Here is an 18,173-nt window from a genome sequence, read left to right as displayed (position 1 = left end):
AGGGCGGGTTAATTTACATTGTTCTTTGTCATTGTCGCTAAAACACACCAAAGCCTTCGTTAAAAATGCACACGGCTAAAAAGGACAGACAAGGAACAAATCCTGGGCCAGCAATTAGGCAAAGCATTATCTCCTCTTACCTCCTTGTAGATTTTTTTTTTTCCTTTAAGTATGCCTCCTAAGATTTCTGTGCCATACTTGGAGTTCACTCACATAAGCCTGAAACTAACCATGCTTGGTTCTCTTCTCCGACACGACACGCAAAGGAAGTGCTAAGGTAAATGCATCAGATCCACACGGCCGCGGAACTTTTTGGCTCTCTAAGGCTGCATTTTGATGCACGAAAGGCATATTTTCCTTCCCCTTTCAAAATGCACCTTGCAAACGTAACAGGAGCCCAGCTAGGGTCATCTGGAAAAGGAGAAAAAGGAGGAGGAAGGCTCAGGAAAGCTGGTGGCAGCTGGTCGTGGGTCTGGCGGACCCTGACGCGAAGGAGAGCCCAGGAGGCTCCCCGGGGAGCCAGTTCTCCTGCCAGTAGTTTCTTGCGTCCTGGAATGTTGCCTACTGGACCTGAAGAGCGGCCGCGACTGTCGCCCACCTGTGGGATGGGCCTGCTGGTGGACGGTAAGGACACGGACCTGGAAGGAGCCCGCGCGCGGGAGAGAGGCTGGGAGTCAGAATCAGGAGAGGGAGGTGCGGGGTGGTGAGGGAGGGAAGGAGGAGAGAAGGAAGGAGCGGGTGGGGGTGTGGCCCCGGGCAGGGGGGGGGGGGTACGGAGTGGGTGGAGAAAGCTGCTAGAGCAAATTTGGGGCCGGACCAGGCAGCGCTCGGTGGCTGGCTTTTAACCTGGGCAGTGGAGGCGGGGTAAGGAGCAAGAGGAAGGGGAGGTGTGTGGAGTAGGGGTGGGTGGGGGGAGTTGGAAGCAAATGACATCACAGCAGGTCAGAGAAAAAGGGTTGAGCGGCAGGCACCCAGAGGAGTAGGTCCTTTGGCATTAGGAGCTTGAGCCCAGTCGGCCCTAGCAGGGACCCCAGCGCCCGAGAGACCATGCAGAGGTCGCCTCTGGAAAAGGCCAGCGTTGTCTCCAAACTTTTTTTCAGGTGAGAGGGTGGCCAACCGAGCTTTGGAAGGACACGTGCCCACGAAAGAGGAGGGCGTGTGTATGGGCTGGATTTGGGGAAATGGAACAAGCAGTTTTTAAAAAGATGCTCTATCATTCATTGTTTTGAAAGAAAATGTGGGTATTGTGGCATGAAACAGCATTAAGAAGAGATGGAAGAATGAAGTTAAGCTGATTGAATAGAGCCACATCTACTTGCAACTGAAAAGTTAGAATCTCAAGACCCAGATATGCTTCTATGTGGTTTTCTTTGATTTTTCTAAGAAACTAAAAAACTTGTTAATAACACATATGTGTGGTTTATTGGTTTCCCCCCTCAAGCCTTGGACACTTGATTGTCTTCTTGGCACATACAGATACCATGCCTGCATATAGTAGGTGTTCAGAAAACGTTTCTTGATTGAATTCTGCAAAAGAAAATTTTGGGGGGTAGGTAGAAAATATATGCTTAAAGTATTTATTGCTATGAGACTGAGTAAATTTAGTATTTGCCACAAGTAAATTATTCTTCCTTTAAAAATTGAAAGCCTATTTGTTGCAATATTTATCTGAAAAAAGTTAACTTTACAAGCTATACATTTTAAAAGCCATAGGAATAGATACTGAAGTTATATCCAACTGACATTTAATAAATTGTATTCATATCCTAATGTGATGAGCCATAGAAGCTTGCAAACTTTAATGATTTTTTAAAATGGTGTCTAAGTTTGGAATCTTAGGCAAAGTGTTATTAGATGTAGCACTTCATATTTGAAGTGTTCTTTGAATATTGCCTCTACCTTGTTCCTGTTATTTTACCCATGTGAATGAATGAATAGGTACAGCTCTCTCATGGGGCCTTACTTGACTCATAATTACCCAATGAATAAGCATACAGATGTATCAAAAAAGTCAAAGATATTATAAATAGCTCCTATGTGTCTGTAGAGGGGAAGGAATTTAGCTTTCACATATCTCTTATGTTCAGTTCTCTGCATGTGCGATTGATCCTGGAACTCCGGTGCTAAGGAGAGACCACTGGCCCTTGAAGGAGAGCTCCTCCCTGTGGATGAGAGAGAAGGACTTTACTCTTTAGAATTATCTCTTTGTGTTGATGTTATAGCACCTTTTGTTACTCCATCTATAAAATTGGCTTATCTATTGATCTGCTTTCCTACTACTTATAAATTAGAATGTTAATTGGCATAAATTATAGACTTTTTTAGCAGAGAACTTTGAGGAACCTAAATGCCAATCAGTCTAAAAATGCAGGATTCAGAAGAATGAATATTCCATGGATACTTCTAAATACTATTTAACTTAAAAATAACTTACTATTGATCTATGAAAGTGGGTTTTTATATAATTTTCTTTTTACAAATCACCTGATTAATGTAGTTTTTAAAATGCTGTCAGGTTGGTTTGCAAAGAAAATATAAAGGCTACTAAGTTTGTTAGGAGCATACTCATTTCTGTTCTCCAAAATGTCTCATAAGTTGCTCTAAGAATAGGTATGTTTTTAAAAGTTAAGTTCCTATTGTTTATAGGAACTGACAATCACCTAAAATACCAGTGATTACAAATTTCCTTCTGGTCTTCTGGACTGCAATTCTAAAAGTGTAGAAAATGTGTTTTTCTGCATTAAGTTAGGCAGTACTGCTTAGTCTTCAAGAGTGGTAGGCTTTGAAGTCAAATTATTTTGATTCAGATCCTACATCTACTGTTTAGTTGCTGTGTGACCTGAGGCAGGTCCCTTAACATCTCTCTGTGTGACTTGACCTTTAAAATGTGGAGACTAATAGGATCTATATCATAAGAGTTAATCCCTTGAGAAAAGGAATGTGAAGAGTGAGCCCAATGTTAACTGCTATTATTATGGATTACCATATTTTTACAGTCATTATAGTACATATACCTTGTTTATATAAGATGCTCAGTTAATGTTTGTTGAGTATAATTTTGTGACTCTCAATCTGTATATGCAGTGAGTGGGCCCGTATGAGAATTTAATTTATGAAAAACTGTGTTTCACGTGGCCTTACTAGATATACAGGAAACACATCACATATTTCTATCATATGGTGTTAAATGCCTTAGAGTTTAACTTTCTGAATAGGATCCCTTCAGTTTGAGAGTCACAAAAGAGTAAAATTGTTATGGTACAGGTTATAGATTGTATTGAATATTTCTTTGTATGTCTAGGTTTTGTCATTGGAAAACCAAAAGAATTTTGGAAAATAATGTATGTTATTTCTTACTTTTTAAATTTTGCGTGAATTTCACATCAAGTATAAATTTTGAAAGACATTTGAACTGTCATAATCCATATATGTATAAAATAAACATAATCTAAGAGAATTTCACCATGAAAAATTCAGGTAGTTTGTGAATATCAAAGCAAACAAGTAAATTATGTTGAAACTTTTATGAAAATAACATTTATGAAATAGGAAGCTATTTTTAAACTAGAAGTGATAAATTAGCATAGAATTTATAATTTATATACAAGGGGGATTGATTTATAAATGGTCACTAACAGAAATTGTGCTTTTTTAATTTGGAGCAATTTTTAAAGTTTACATTTTCTCACAACTTTTAAGGGAGTTATTCAAGTTGTTCTTCTCCGTCTCTTCTCTCATGCCCTGAATTTTTCATGTTTTGTTTAGTTGTGAGAGTGTATATCAAACTGTGTGTCAGATGACATAACTTGAATTTTGGTCATATTATCTGTGCTATAAGTCTAGGTCTAGACTGAGGAATTGTGAGAACCTCACAGAATCCAAGTATACAGATGCCATTGATTTCTTACAAGGCATATGGGGTCTCTTGTAAACTCTGCTGATAAGTCTCAAATAAGACCAAAGAGTAAAATATTGTTAGGATTTAAGGTGGAAATTCATCAAAGAATCACATAGTATAAGGGTCAAGTTAACAATAAGATAATTTGAGATGCTTTTGTAATTATTAAACAAAAAGTAATGAGATTTTAAAACAAATACAGCTGAATTTGTATATCAGAATAGGTATGGTGGTTCAAAATAGCTACCTAATGAAAACCACACTCATATCCTAAACATTCTGCCTTTGATCAAAATAATTTTGGTTTCTTATTATGAAATTGCCTTTCTAAATAATGCATAAATTTCTTCTCATTAGTATGTATTAGCATCATTATTTTATAATTATTTAATGTTCATAGCTTGCTTTAGGTTAAAAATTATATTACCTAGACTAGTTCCTTGGATTTGCTTCCAAGTGACTTTTGACTGTATAACAAAATCAAATTCACTCTGAAAATATAAAGATTTTTCATCACAATTTCCTTGTTAATAGCCAAGTGCTACCTAATTGTAGGTGTTTTCATTAAAAAAAAACTGCATTGCAAACTTTAAAGATAGTTCCTTTGTTTGTTTTTAAAAGGCAGGTTCTCACTTTGTTGCCCCAGCTGGAGTGCAGTGACACAATCATAACTCGCTGCAGCCTCCACCTCCTGGGCTCAAGTGAGCCTTCTATCTTGCCTCACAAGTAGCTGGGACGACACGTTTACAGGTGTGTGCCTCCATGCCTGGCTAATTTTTTTTTAAAGTTTTATAGAGACAGTATCTCAGTGTGTTGCCCAGGCTGCTCTCAGAACTCCTGCCCTCAAGTTATCCTCCCACCTTGGTCTCCCAAACTGCTGGGATTACAGGCATAAGTCACCTCACCCTGTCAGCCTAAAGACAGTGCTTAATGAAGAGAACTAAGTGCTCTGAGCAATGGAAGTATAATAATAAGTATTTTATGAAAGATTTGTAAGATGACCATTTTTAACGGTACCACAATTATTTAGTTATATAAATTATGATACACTATTACAAATTCATCATGATGATTTTATATTTACATTTTATTTACATGTTTGTGATTTGTGAGGAAAGCTAAAATTATGGCTGAGCCATAAATATTTTTGCAGTTTGTTGTGGGTGTTTGTAAAAATGTTGCCACAGAAGACTAGTTGGCTACTCAAGCAAGGGTTTAGCCTAGTTCTGATCAATACGTATGTGTTATCTCAGGTTTGTCTCTCAGACAAACTGTAGGCTGTCCAAATCAAACTAACATAGATGCATAAAACAAAGGCCAATATGTGTGGAACAATTATATTGTGATATACAACTGCCAGTGTTCCTGATTACCATGAGTCCATTTTGTCAGTTCACGGGCAAATGCCAACAATGTGGACAGCCCAGGGTGTCCATATTCTCTTTTGGCTTTATATTCTGTAGGAATTGGAGGAGGCCACCTCTGGGATAGGAGCCCTTCTGTCTTGAACAATGTTGCCTGAACACTAACAAACAAATGTTGCCTTTCTAACCAGTCCCTCAGTAGTCTCTTCCATTCATCTTCCTTTTGCTGAACGTGTTTTGTTATTAAACAGTTGAGATTTTTCAACTGGGAATATGTGTTAATTTTTTGTCAATTTTGATTAACTTAATTCTCAGAGTTCTAAAAGTACCTCCTGTACATGATATATGACTAAAATTATAATTACTTATGTTTATATATAAAATATATGTGTATGTATAATTATATAATTGTTTCTTTTAGTCAATTTCACAAGTTTTAAAAAGTCCTTCTTTGAAGTTTATTCCAATAGTTTATATGTGCTAGTTAAATTATTAATCACTTGATTCAAGGAATATTCTCATATACTTGTAAGGCATAGTGTAGTTTTAATATTTAATTCCTTGCTAAAGAGAGAATTGGAATCTATTTTTCTTAGCTGCTTCGTCAATATTTTATGTTTGATGTGACAGTCAAAATATCCCTCAGAGCCAACTGTTACACTAGGGAAATCACAGTTTTCCAGTTATGTTTTATGGGAGGGAGTGGAACAGTGTAATAATATTCAATATATAAATGTTCACACTTGTTTAAAGGTCCTTGAGTGAACACTGCTATAAAATGCGTTATTATTGCTAGTGTCTTTCACAAGAGCCTGTAATTTCGGTGTGATAGAGCTACAATATAAGCATAGTATTGCAAAACCATCAGGGAAGGATGTTAACTATTTAGCATGCAGTTATATATTGGTTGTCAAACTTTAAAAACTTCTCTGACTCAGCAGCAATTTTGTCAATTTTGATCCCAATGCATCTGTGTAGGGCATCTTCCTGGAGCAAAACCTCTGAGATGCAATGAGGTCAAGAGGGGAAAACAGACTATGATAAAGGTCTGGTTGTTTGGAGATCTTGGCAGAAAGATCAATTTACAAATATGTCAAGTGCATTATCACGGAGGAAAACATTGCTCTTTCAATTGTTTCTCTTCAGCACTCTAGAATCAATGTACCACATAGTTGTTTCAGTGTGAAATTGGCATTACGAAGTGGCTTTACTGTAGGGCTTTGTGTCAGCAAAGAGCTTAGGCTTCTTTTAGCAGGAAGCTTGTACGAATTTAATTTACTATTAGCTTGCTTGATGTAGAGAATTACATTCCTACAGAGCTCTGAAAAATCTTTTTTCAGAGTTTTTCACAGCTGTATTCAAGTTGCAAGGCTTGTCAAATTTCCTATTTTCTGTGCAGCTCTATTATTACTATCTTTTGACATAAATTACGATTTCAGATTCTAAAACTTTGTATGGCAGGGCCTTTTATAATTTGTTTAGTACAATATTCAGACCATTTCAAGACTCTTCCATGGAACAATTTAATAAAGATCTTTTTGTGATGGTTATGAGTTCATGGTGATCAACCCTGGAGACCTATGTATATTGTAGATTGATGACATTCAGCAGTCCTGTGGTGCTGGCGTCGTTTTGATAAAAAGGAATAAAATCAAGTGGGACTGTGAGCAGATTCTTAATACTTAAAACAATTATTCCATCAAAGTTCTCTTGTGTCCCTTCTGACTTAACCTTTGTGGGATGGCATGCTTACTAATTCCTTGCTCATGGGGTAAGGAAATGAAGATTTTTGCTAGGTCCGTAAGATTATTAGAACTCTCAGCAGTAAAACTGTACCTGGATACAGCCAGAAAATTTTCACATAACTTGCTTCAAGGAGCTGAGATAGAGCAGTACTTCTTTTGTAGGTCATGATTCTGGCTAACATGGAAGATAATCTCATTTGAATTCTGTATTCTAAGTGAAACATGAAGGTAGAGGTAGACAAAAGGAAATTGTTGCTGCCTTTATGAAACAAATTATCTGAAACCCAGGTTTCACAAGGGCTTCATAGAAGCCCTCAACTGGGGCATTTAACCTAGTCTAAGGCTGGTCAAGGAAGGCTTGCTGGAGGAAGTGTCTTTTGCATTCACACCTAAAGGAGGTTATTCAACTGGAATTACCAAAGAGGGTGGAGATAGGTTAGGAAAAATTTGAACAGATAGTGTGGAGGACTGTCAGGATAAGTAAGCATGGCACCTTTGAAGAATCCTGAGACGTTCCCTATGACTGGAACATAAAATGTGTGACAGAAATTTGTGGGAGATGGGTCTGGAAACTCTAAAAGGGGCCAGAACATAAGGGACTTCGTAAGCTTTGTTTGGGCTTGATCATACTGGAAGTGAAAAGCCATGGCTTTTAAACAGGGGAGGGACATAATTGGTTCACATACTGTTGCAGTTTTGCAAAAGAAAAGATGAACTGAAAGAGTGACAGTAGGGAGAGAGAGAGAAAGAGAGCAAGAGAGAGATTTGAAAGACAGGAGGTAAAATCAACTGGTTTGGTAATTAATTATCAGTGGAAAAGGAAAGGAGAAGAGCTAAGGATAACATCTAGATTTGTTGATTTGGATAATGGAGGGGATAGTGGTGCTGCTTACTGAATGAGAAAATTTAATTGCAACAGAAAGCATGGAGTAGGAATGGAGACCTATGAGACTCTACTTCTCTCAAAAACAGAAAAGGAAATGATGTGTATGGCTCAGGGTCAGGTAAGATGATTATTTGAAAATGTTTTAAAGTGATTTAGAGCTTAGCCTTAGGTAAGAGTTATAAGATGTCTGAGGTGACAGTTTTATAAATATTTAGAGTGCCCACAGATTTGGCCTTATTGTGGCATAGCATGACCTGAGAGTAATAGGAACAAGCGGCTGAGTTTTAGGGATAGTACTGGTTAAATTCTACTTAGAAGTTCTACTTAGAACTTTCCTATATAACCCTCCTATATAACCTGCTAACTGATGTCTGAACCTCCTGATAACTTCACTTCTTTAGGCAGTGCTTTTCACATCATGGGACACAACATGTGAGAGGTCATAGAAATTTAATGAGTTATGAAAATCTGCTTGGGACTTCAGATACTGTCTCCAGTGACTGAATAAAAATAGGACCTCACCTACTATGGTGAGGTTTTTGTGTGTGTTAAAAGAAGGTTTTCTTTACTTTTGAAAATGTTATATATCCTTGTTTTATTTTAAAACTTTGATCTTTGTTAAATATGCTGAGTTCCTTCTCAGCACTGCCTAGAAGTGCAGCTCCCTCCTACCTGACTTCATATCTACTCCCAAAGGCCTAGTGAAGGCTTAAGAATTTCAAAAAGAGACTCTAGAATTTCATTTGGTACCAGCCAGGCAAATACATGAAAATTAGGCGTAATAGGCAGAATCCCAGGGGTACTGACAGCTATGTTTAGAGGTGATTCAAGGGCCAGACCTTAGAGTCTAGCATTTGTTGTGGGTGTGACACAGATGAAGCATATGTTGACTGGGATTAGCAACCACAGTTCTAGAGGAAGCAAGGTGGAGAAACTATATAGGGGACTTCCTTTGTATATTTTATTTATTTTAAACGTCTTTATATAAACTCTAGAAATTAAAACAATAACAACACAAAAACAGTTGTTCAACCAAAATCCATTGCTATACTTTTATGTGTAAAGGGCCAGATAGTAAATATTTTCAACTTTGTGGGCTGCATAAATCTCTGCCATAGACAATATGCAAACAAATGAGCATGGCTGTGTTTCAATTAAACTTTATTATGAACATTAAAATTTGATTTTCATGTAACTGTCACATGTTGCAAAATACCTTTATTTAAATTCTAATGCAATACGTTTTAAAATGATACAGTTTTTAGTTTTTCTTAGTTTAAAATAAAGATCTGGAAAACATTTTAAGGCTTTTAGAACATTATTTTGTTCAGTAATTGAATAATTTTAGAAGTAAGTGAAACATTTAGACGTGCAAAATGGACTTTTCAGGAGAAGAAAATGGTAGCTTAACAGTTATTAAATTATTTTCCAGAATGATTTTTGACTTATAAGCATTTGTTGACCATTTCATTGCCTCTTTTTTTTTGGACTATGCATCTTTTAATGTGTCCTTCAAGCCAAAGGCTCTATCAAATCTATCTTCTGTCTTGCATTTTCCCAGGGCAATGTTTTTCACAGTTGTTTAAAAAACAATACTTTCATCAATTTTCAAATGAAATCTTCCATGGGACTGCAGTATATAAAAACAGAAGTGACAATAAAAGATAATAACTCTCCCATAATACAAAGAAACAGTTAACCTAGTGCTCTAAAGTAAAGGTGATTTTGTATAACATTTATGTGCAATTTTCTTGATCCTCCATGCTTGTATTTTTCACAGTGTTATGTTTCTGAAATTGAGATGCCTTTTATAATTGATGTCAAAAGAAACTTGTCCACCACCAGGCCCAGGAATAAGTTGTAATATGGGAACTTATCAATACATAAAAGGTATATATTCCTGTGACTTCAGTTGAATTATTTGCATTGGTTTCATACCACAAGGCTGACTTAAAGTTAGTTTGTTGCTTGAGATTTCTTGGGATAAATTACTTTGTGATCTAGTTTTGAAAAAAAAAAAAAACAGGTAATATTTAGTCTGAAGTTTGTCTGGCATACTAAGCAATGTAATTAAAGTAGAAGTTGCCTAAGCTCAGCACTTTATTATGCCTTGAAATTATACTGCCTGTCCTACAGGTGGAGGTGTTATGAATGCAGCTTGTCACTGTAACCCTATTCATAGCTCTGAAAGGCTGAGAGTGACTCAGAAGAATATTTTTGGTCTGAATATGAAGAACGCTTAGACTAAAACTTTAATTATGATGCTGAAGAAGAAAGTGGGTAGGTGATTGCATGAACAAGTGCATAATATTGTTAATTTCTAAAAACTGTGTATAGTTAACATAGTGCTTCTTTTTGAAAAGGCTATCGTTAAATTGATAGTGAATCCTATAACCAATATCACTTTAAAGCAAGTAATCATGATAAAGTATTATAAAACCATGATAATATCATATGTGGCTTGTTATTGTTCCCTGGGTGTTGTACAACTCTGTTGTGCTGTGATGAGACCTCGTGCAAACAGGTATGTCAAAGATATGATGGGCTATTAACTGCGCTTGGCCCACGTATGCTGTAGTGACATGCTCACTAATGCAGTACAGAGGTAACCAATAACAGATCTTAACAGGTCTAAATATATGCAAAGAGATGTCAGCAGAAGCTTTCCTACATAGTGGATACTAAACAAATTAGCCTGACAGCCCAGGATAATGTTTGGATGAATCTAGTGTGCTACAATTAATATATACTCACACTTTTGAGAATGGGTGATTATTTTTGTTCCTATCTATCAAATAATATTTTAAAACATATACATTTCAAATCAGAAGTTGGTGAATTCACTGAAATATCTCTAGAGAACACTGGATGTTGGGGCTCACAATGTGAAAACCACTGACCTAATTCTTCCCCCATATTGGTTGTTCCTGATCTTCCCTTGTGTCCCTCATTTCACCCTTTTGTATCCTTAGAAAATGATCTCATATTCTATTTCATCTTTATCTTCATTGTCAACTCTCAGGTAGCAATATGTGATGGAAGGAGCATGTACTTTGGAATCAGACAGACCTGGCTGGAATCCTAACTCTGTCACTTATTAACAATGTGATCTTAGGCAATTTACTTAATCTCTCTCAACCTCAGCTATTCTCATCTGTACAATGAGTTATCCTTATCTTAACATGGCAGAGTATTGTGATATCAAAAATTCATTGAGCATTTGTTCTGTATATTAGTCATGGTTTTCCAGAGTAGAACCAATGGTACACACACACACACTTTATTATAAAGAATTGGCTTACATGATTATGATGGCTAACAAGTCCAAAATCTGCAGTATGGAGCAGCTGGCAGGAAACTCAGGAGAGTCGATGTTCCAGTTTAAGTCCAAAGGCAGTCTGTTGAGGAATTCTCTCTTTCTCTGGAAGGCAGTCTTTTTGTTCTATTCAGGCCTTCAGTTGATTGGATGAAGTTCATCTTTATTAGAGAGGGCAATCTGCTTTACCCAAAGTTTATTGATTTAAATGTTAACCTCATCCAAAAACACCCTCCCAGTTGACATATAAAATTAACCATCACTCTCTGTAAGCACTTTCTATGCATCAAGTGATAGCAAATAATGCCAGACATAGGGTGTCTTTAATAAATGGTAAGCACTGTTATCAGCAACAACAGCATTATTATAATTTAGCACCTTTTCATCTTTCTGTCTGGGTGCTGAGAAAGTATCTTTCTTCTCTAAATTTAACCTTGCTCTCCTATGAATTATACCCAGTGCTTTCTTTGAATTATGGATGTCACACTCCTCCTACAAATGCCCCTGCCCCCAATTCTACATATGTATCCTTTGGTTTGCCATTGACTTCTATCCCCAGCTTTTACATTTGCAGGCATATGTCAGTTAACAATGGGGATGCATTCTGGGAAATATGTCCTTAGGCAATTTTATTGTTGTGAGAATACTACAGAGTATACCTATACAAATCTAGATGTCGCATAGCCTACTACACACTTAGGCAATATGACGTAGCCTTTTGCTTCTAGGCTACAAACTTGTACAGCTTGTTACTGTACTGAATACTGCAGGCGGTTGTAACACAGTGGTGTTTGTGTATGTAAACATGTCTAAACACAGAAAAGGTGAACTAGAAATACTATGTAATGATCTCATGGGACCACCATTGTATATGCAGCCTGCTGTAGACTGAAATGTCATGCAGAACATGACTGTATCTTATATACTCTTGAGTATAACCTTTGTTCATTTGTCCCCTTGTATACATTGTCCTAACATGGAATTTCTCTGTTACTTAAGGCCAGTGTATTAGTTTACTAGGGCTACCATAACCAAATACAAACGGTGGCTTAAAGAACAGAAATTTATTATCCTACAGTTTTGGAGACTAGAAGTGCAAGATCAAGGTGTTGGCAGCTTTGATTTGGTAGGTTTGATCTCTTCTGAGGCCCACAAGGAAGAGTTTATTCCATGCTTTTCCCCTACCTACCATCTAGTGGTTTGCTAGAAATCCTTGGCATTCTTTGACTTGCAGAGGCATCACGCTGATCTCTGTCTTCACATGGTATTCTCCCTGTGTGCCTGTCTCTGCGTCCAGACTTCTTTCCTATTAATATAAGCACATCAGTCATATTGGAGGAAGGTCCACTCTGGTGACCTCATTGAAATGTTATTACCTCTGTAAAGATCCTATCTCTAAATAAGGTCACATCCTTAGGTACTGGGGGTTAGGACTCAAACATATCTTTTTTGGGAGAAACACAATTCAACCTATAACAATCAATAACAGTCTTAAGGAGCAGAATGAGATATGGAAGTTATTTGAAACCATAAAGTATAATACATGTAATTTATGAAACCTTTTAAAAACTATATGTACTTCATGTATAGTAGTCCATGAATAGCGTGGAGACATTGCAAAGGATGTTAAGTGACACGATACAGGAACAATCTAAGAGGGTCATAAGAAAAAGGACCTTTTACTCTTGAGAGGGCTGAAGAATGACTTTCCATTTATGAAATTTTGGTACATGTCCACTAAAAATAGGATGAAGGCCAAATGTTTGGAAGAATATTTTGATAATTGAAAATGTTGCATATGAAAACATTTTATTGAGGAGAATTAAATAATGTTGACTGGAAGCTTTAGGATGATCAACTTTAGGACTCAGAAAAAGAGAAGAAACATTATTAAAGAATGGTCTCTGAACAGGTATAGACACCCTCATATTTGCATTGTATTTACTACAGAATTGAAAAATGTTTTACCTCTTTTTTGGGGGGTTTTAATATTTCTGACCAGGAGTAACAGCTAAGCAGCACCTTTTTGCAATCAGTGTCCTTATGTGGGCTATAAACATATCATGTTTGTGTAATTGATTAATTGAGACATTAATTTGTTCAATTTCTGCTCTGTCCCAGGCACTGAACAAAATGATGGGGATAGAAAGATAGATATTACATCTACATTGTCCTCAAGAAGTGAGTCTTCTGAGGGAAAGAAATTAGCAAACAAATTGTAATGTCAATTATGTTCCATGTTTCGTGCAGGGGATTCAGTGGTTAAAACACACACACACACACACATACACACACACACAGGCGAGATCTATAAGGTGTTTCTTCTTGTGGACCTTATAGTCTAGGGTGCTTGGAAACATGGGGGATTGGTAGACAAATAAATACACATTTTGTGGTAAAGGCTCAGGTGGAAGAAGTACAGGATAGAATAGAGCACACCACAGAGAATTACCCTAGACTTCAGAGAGGCTCACACATACATAATTTATATATGACTATTTCCATGCATTTGAGGCTTCTTGAAAATAGAGGCTAAGTTTTATTTTAAGTAAGTTATCATTTTTTTTCGGTGTGATGTGGCTGAACCAAAGAATGCGATGCCCAGTGATAGTAATAAGAGAATCTTTTTAAAAATTAAGAGATACCTAATAAGTCAATAGGAGCTCCTGCAGAGTTCAAAAAGAAGAGAATCTGGCACATTTCCTTTAAAGTTCATTTTCCTGAAGTGTGAATGGATGCAAGAGATTGTAACATTTTGAGGTAGAAAAAAAATTCTGAAATGCCTATAAAATTTATTTTCTCCAAATTATCATGCTTTGTGCTTTTAATGACCTTATTGCAAAGGTGAACATTTTAAATTCTTAAACTGCTTATTAGAATTGGTTAATGAATCAATTATCCATTATTGCATGTTTTGCTATTGGAAAAATAGCAACTTAAGTGTGTTGCAGACCTTTACTTAGGTATATGTTGCTTTTATGAAAAAAAAAAAAGACATAAATATGAAGTAAAAGGGATTTAAAGCAAGGCTCTTGCAGTAGAGTTTTATTAATTCCTTGGTAAACCTTGAATCAATTGCTGGCTATGTTCTCTGCCTCTGTCTTGTTCCTCATCTGTGGGATTCACTGTGGGAATGGGGGATTGTTAATCAGGGGCTTCTGACCAATCCTGCCTGTCTCAAGCTTTGCTATTGGTCTCCTTCCCAGTGATAACAAGGCTTCAAGAAAATGAAAGTAGCTTAAGTATTGGTCCTCAAACTCAAGAACAGGATGAAACTTAAATCTTGAGTCACACAATGTGTCTGCATACATTCTCCTGCTCCCAAAACGGAGAAGTAAAGAAGATGCTAGCTTTACCTTTAATTTGCAGTACTTTGCAATTTGTTTTCTTGAGGGTTAAGTAATAACAGTGGAAGAAAAAAAAAAGGGTTAAAATGCTACCACGAACCTAATTCCATGTTTAGTTTGAAAATGGGAAATCAGCTGCCGCTGGGAAGTCTGAATCCAATGCCATGATGTTCTTGGAATCCTTCTGAGAAATAATCATGTGTAGCCATAACATAACAGCACAACAGAGCAAAGAACATAAACAGATGAGGGTGAAGGAAAGATCACAACAGATGAGAAAAATTCCAGAGTTGACTGATCATTTTTATCTGTTTAGATGATTTCAGACAGAATCCTAGAGACCAACTTTATCACAATTGAATTTTGAAAATCACCAGCTTTGTTATTGTGATGCAGCATCAGTTTCAGTATTATCCTTGGAGTATTGTTAATCATCTTCATCTTAGAACATTTTTGAGGTCACTTCTAGTCTCTATTTTACCAATGAACAAACAAGTAAAAATCCCCAAACTGCATCAGGAAGAATTACACAGTATTTTATTTTTTTTAATTTGGGAAAAGTCGATTCAAGGCAGTAACTTGCAAGCAAGTGCTAGAAAGGATTTAATAAATAGTGATTTTGTTGTACACATAGTGACAGGTCATTAAATCATTTAGTTGTTAAAGGTCATAAAAAAGTCTAGCTTGCACTTTGCCTGTAGTGGTTCATGCCAGACAGGTTCCTGACTCTATAGCCCAGAGCTTATCGAAGGATTTATGTCCCCAAAGAGAAATGTCATCTCCACCTTTCAATAAACACTTTAGCGAGAAAAATCAAGTACCTTTAATTCCAAACGTTGAGTTAATTCCAGAAAGACAACCATGGCTCAGAAAAGATATGGGTATTTCTCTGTCAAAAGACAGAGAAGCCCATTAGAGAGTGTTTACTTTAGGTCCTAGTGATGGTATCTGAACAAGGTAGATAAACAAAGAACTTCAATAAGGGATTTTGAGGACTAGAAAAAGAGAGGAAATACCAAATAAATGGAATAATTATAAAACAAGTACCAGCAAAGTTAAATCAATATATCATATGGGAGATATCCTCATATCACTCATGTAATGTCTATTTTGTTTCTATATTAGGCAGAAGAGAGGTGGAACTTGTTTTCCTTTTTCCCTCTCAGCTACGAATGGACATGCTTGAAACTGCTTCTCTGCTTCTGTTTTCTAGAATGTGATTGTCTAACAGTAATAGTGATGAAATTTTGACAGTGGCACAAGTTTCTCTATTTAAGCTTTAAAAATGCCAGCCAGTAACCTAGTGGCATTTCTACCGTAAAATCTTAAGGCCAATCCATTTCCCCTCTTCCTTATTTTCTTGGTTTCAAATATATTTTTATTGCCAATGGAAATAAAAATCTCTAATTAGAGAGCAATGGTATCCCTTGTCTTGTGAGCAAAGAGCTCCTAAATATGAACTCATACAGGATGCAGCAGTTTATAGGGTAATCATTCTTCTTTCTAGCCAGTTGTTCCAGCTACAGTTTCATGGCTCTTATTGGTGGCATAATGCCTCAATAGAATAAAAATCAACCCCAAATCATGGAAAGGCACTCTGTGGATGCTTCTGTAAAGTAGATGGGCATCAACTATAAATCACAATGCTTTGTTTCTTCTGTTATCTTTCAAGATGGGTCAGGTCTTTTTGGGGGGCGGGGGCATTGCTTATTATTGCCTCTTAAGTGCTTGAGTCTTTGAAATCCAAGTCATGTGAGTGAATTAGATACAGCTGTTAGAAGTGGCCTTTCAATGCCAATGGTACATGTTCCTTGATTTCTTTACAATACCGTTGCCTTTACCACTTTTTATTTGAATTCATAATAGTCCCAGAAGTGAAGTTCATTGATTCTGGAGGACAAAAAAACAAACAATTTACACAAACTTATGGTGCATGTCACCAATCCTTAGATCTTCTCATGAGCTATGCATGTAATCTTAAATCACTTGCTGTAGCCAACCAGTTATTAACATATTTAAAAGAGCTTAGATTATCAAAGTCACTATAATGAAAATTTTGATTTCACCAGTTCTAGGAGTGAAAAATCAAATGTTTTGTAAAACTTTCTAATATTAACACTGACAGTTGATTTCTATATGCTATTGTTCTTAATAACTTTGAGATATAATTCATATTCAAAACAACTTACCCATTTAAAGCATAGAATTCAATAATTTTGTTCATATATTCAAAGAGTTGTCTATCACCATAATCAATTTTAGAACACTTTAGTCACTGCGAAAAGAAGCTCCATTCCTATTAGCAGTCATTCCTTATTCCAAATTACCCTGCTTGCCCTAGGCAACTACAAATGTACTTTCCATATGTATAGATTTGCCTATTCTGGAAATTTTATGTAAATGGAACAAAGTGTTCTTTTGTGACTGGCTTATTTCACTTAGCATATATGTGTGTGTATGTATATATGTATATATATGTATATATGTATATATATACATACACACACACACACACACATATATATATATATATATATATTTTTTTTTTTTTTTTTTTTGAGATGGAGTCTTTCTCTGTCACCAGGCTGGAGTGCAGTGGGGCAATTTCGGCTCACTGCAACCTCCGCCTCTTGGATTCAAGTGATTTCCCTGTGTCAGCCTCCCGAGTAGCTGGGATTACAAGTATGTGCCACCACGCCCAGCTAGTATTTTGTATTTTAGTAGAGATGGGGCTTCACCATGTTGGCCAGGATGGTCTCAATCTCCTGACCTCATGATCTGCCTGCCTCGGTACCCCAAAGTGCTGGGATTACAGGTGTGAGCCACCGCACCCAGCCTTCACTTAGCATATATTTTTTTTTAAAAAAGATTCACCCCTGTTGTAGCATGTATCAGTGTGTCATTCTTCTTTATTTTACTAGAGTCAGGGCCTTGCTCTGTTGTCCAGGTTGGAATGTGCAGTGGCGTGATCATGGCTCACTGTAGCCTTGAAGTCATGGGCTAAAGCAATCCTCCCACCTCAGTCTTCTGAGTAGTTGAGACTACAGGCATGTGCCACCATGACTGGCTAATTTATAATTTTTTGTAAAGACAGGATCTTACTATGTCGTCCAGGCTGGTCTCAAACTCCTGGGCTCAAGTGATCCTACTGCCACAGCATCCTAAACTGCTGGGATTATAGGTGTGAGCCACAGCACCTGGCTTGCATTATTCTTTTTATTGTTGAAATATTGCATTTATAAGAATATATATTTTACTTATCCTTTCCCCAGTTGATAGATAGTTTTGTTGCTCCTAATTTTTATCTATCATAAATAATGCTGCTATGAACATTTGTATACAGGTTTTTGTGCAGACATACATTTTCATTTCTTTTGGGCATATACCTAGGTGTGGAATTGATGGGCCATATAGTAATTTTATGTTTAATATTTTCAAATTGTTTTCCAAAGTGGCTGCATCATTTTAAATTCCTACCACCGTTGTATAAGGGTTTTGGTTTCTCCACATACTTGCAACAGTTATTATTATCTACTTTTAAAAATTACAGCCATCCTACTTGGTATGAAGTAGTATTTTATTGTGGGTTTTTTCTTTTCCTCACCAATGATTGTGGA

The 18,173-nt window shown here is 36.6% G+C and overlaps 1 protein-coding gene across 1 annotated transcript in view; it reads left to right on the top strand.

Moving 5' to 3' along the window:
* The first annotated feature begins 914 nt into the window (after positions 1-914).
* Positions 915-18,173, top strand: part of CFTR (CF transmembrane conductance regulator) — a 180,103-nt gene continuing 162,844 nt past the window's right edge. The window contains exon 1 of the mRNA XM_032276197.1: positions 915-1,100. Coding sequence (XP_032132088.1) covers positions 1,048-1,100 — 53 coding nt within the window. The 5' untranslated portion in view covers positions 915-1,047. The remainder of the gene's footprint in view (positions 1,101-18,173) is intronic.

This window comes from Sapajus apella, unplaced genomic scaffold, assembly GCF_009761245.1.
Source record: "Sapajus apella isolate SASKATOON/1434 unplaced genomic scaffold, GSC_monkey_1.0 scaffold7, whole genome shotgun sequence".
NCBI classification, from domain to species: Eukaryota; Metazoa; Chordata; class Mammalia; order Primates; family Cebidae; genus Sapajus; species Sapajus apella.
This window is presented reverse-complemented; position numbering and strand designations above follow the sequence as displayed.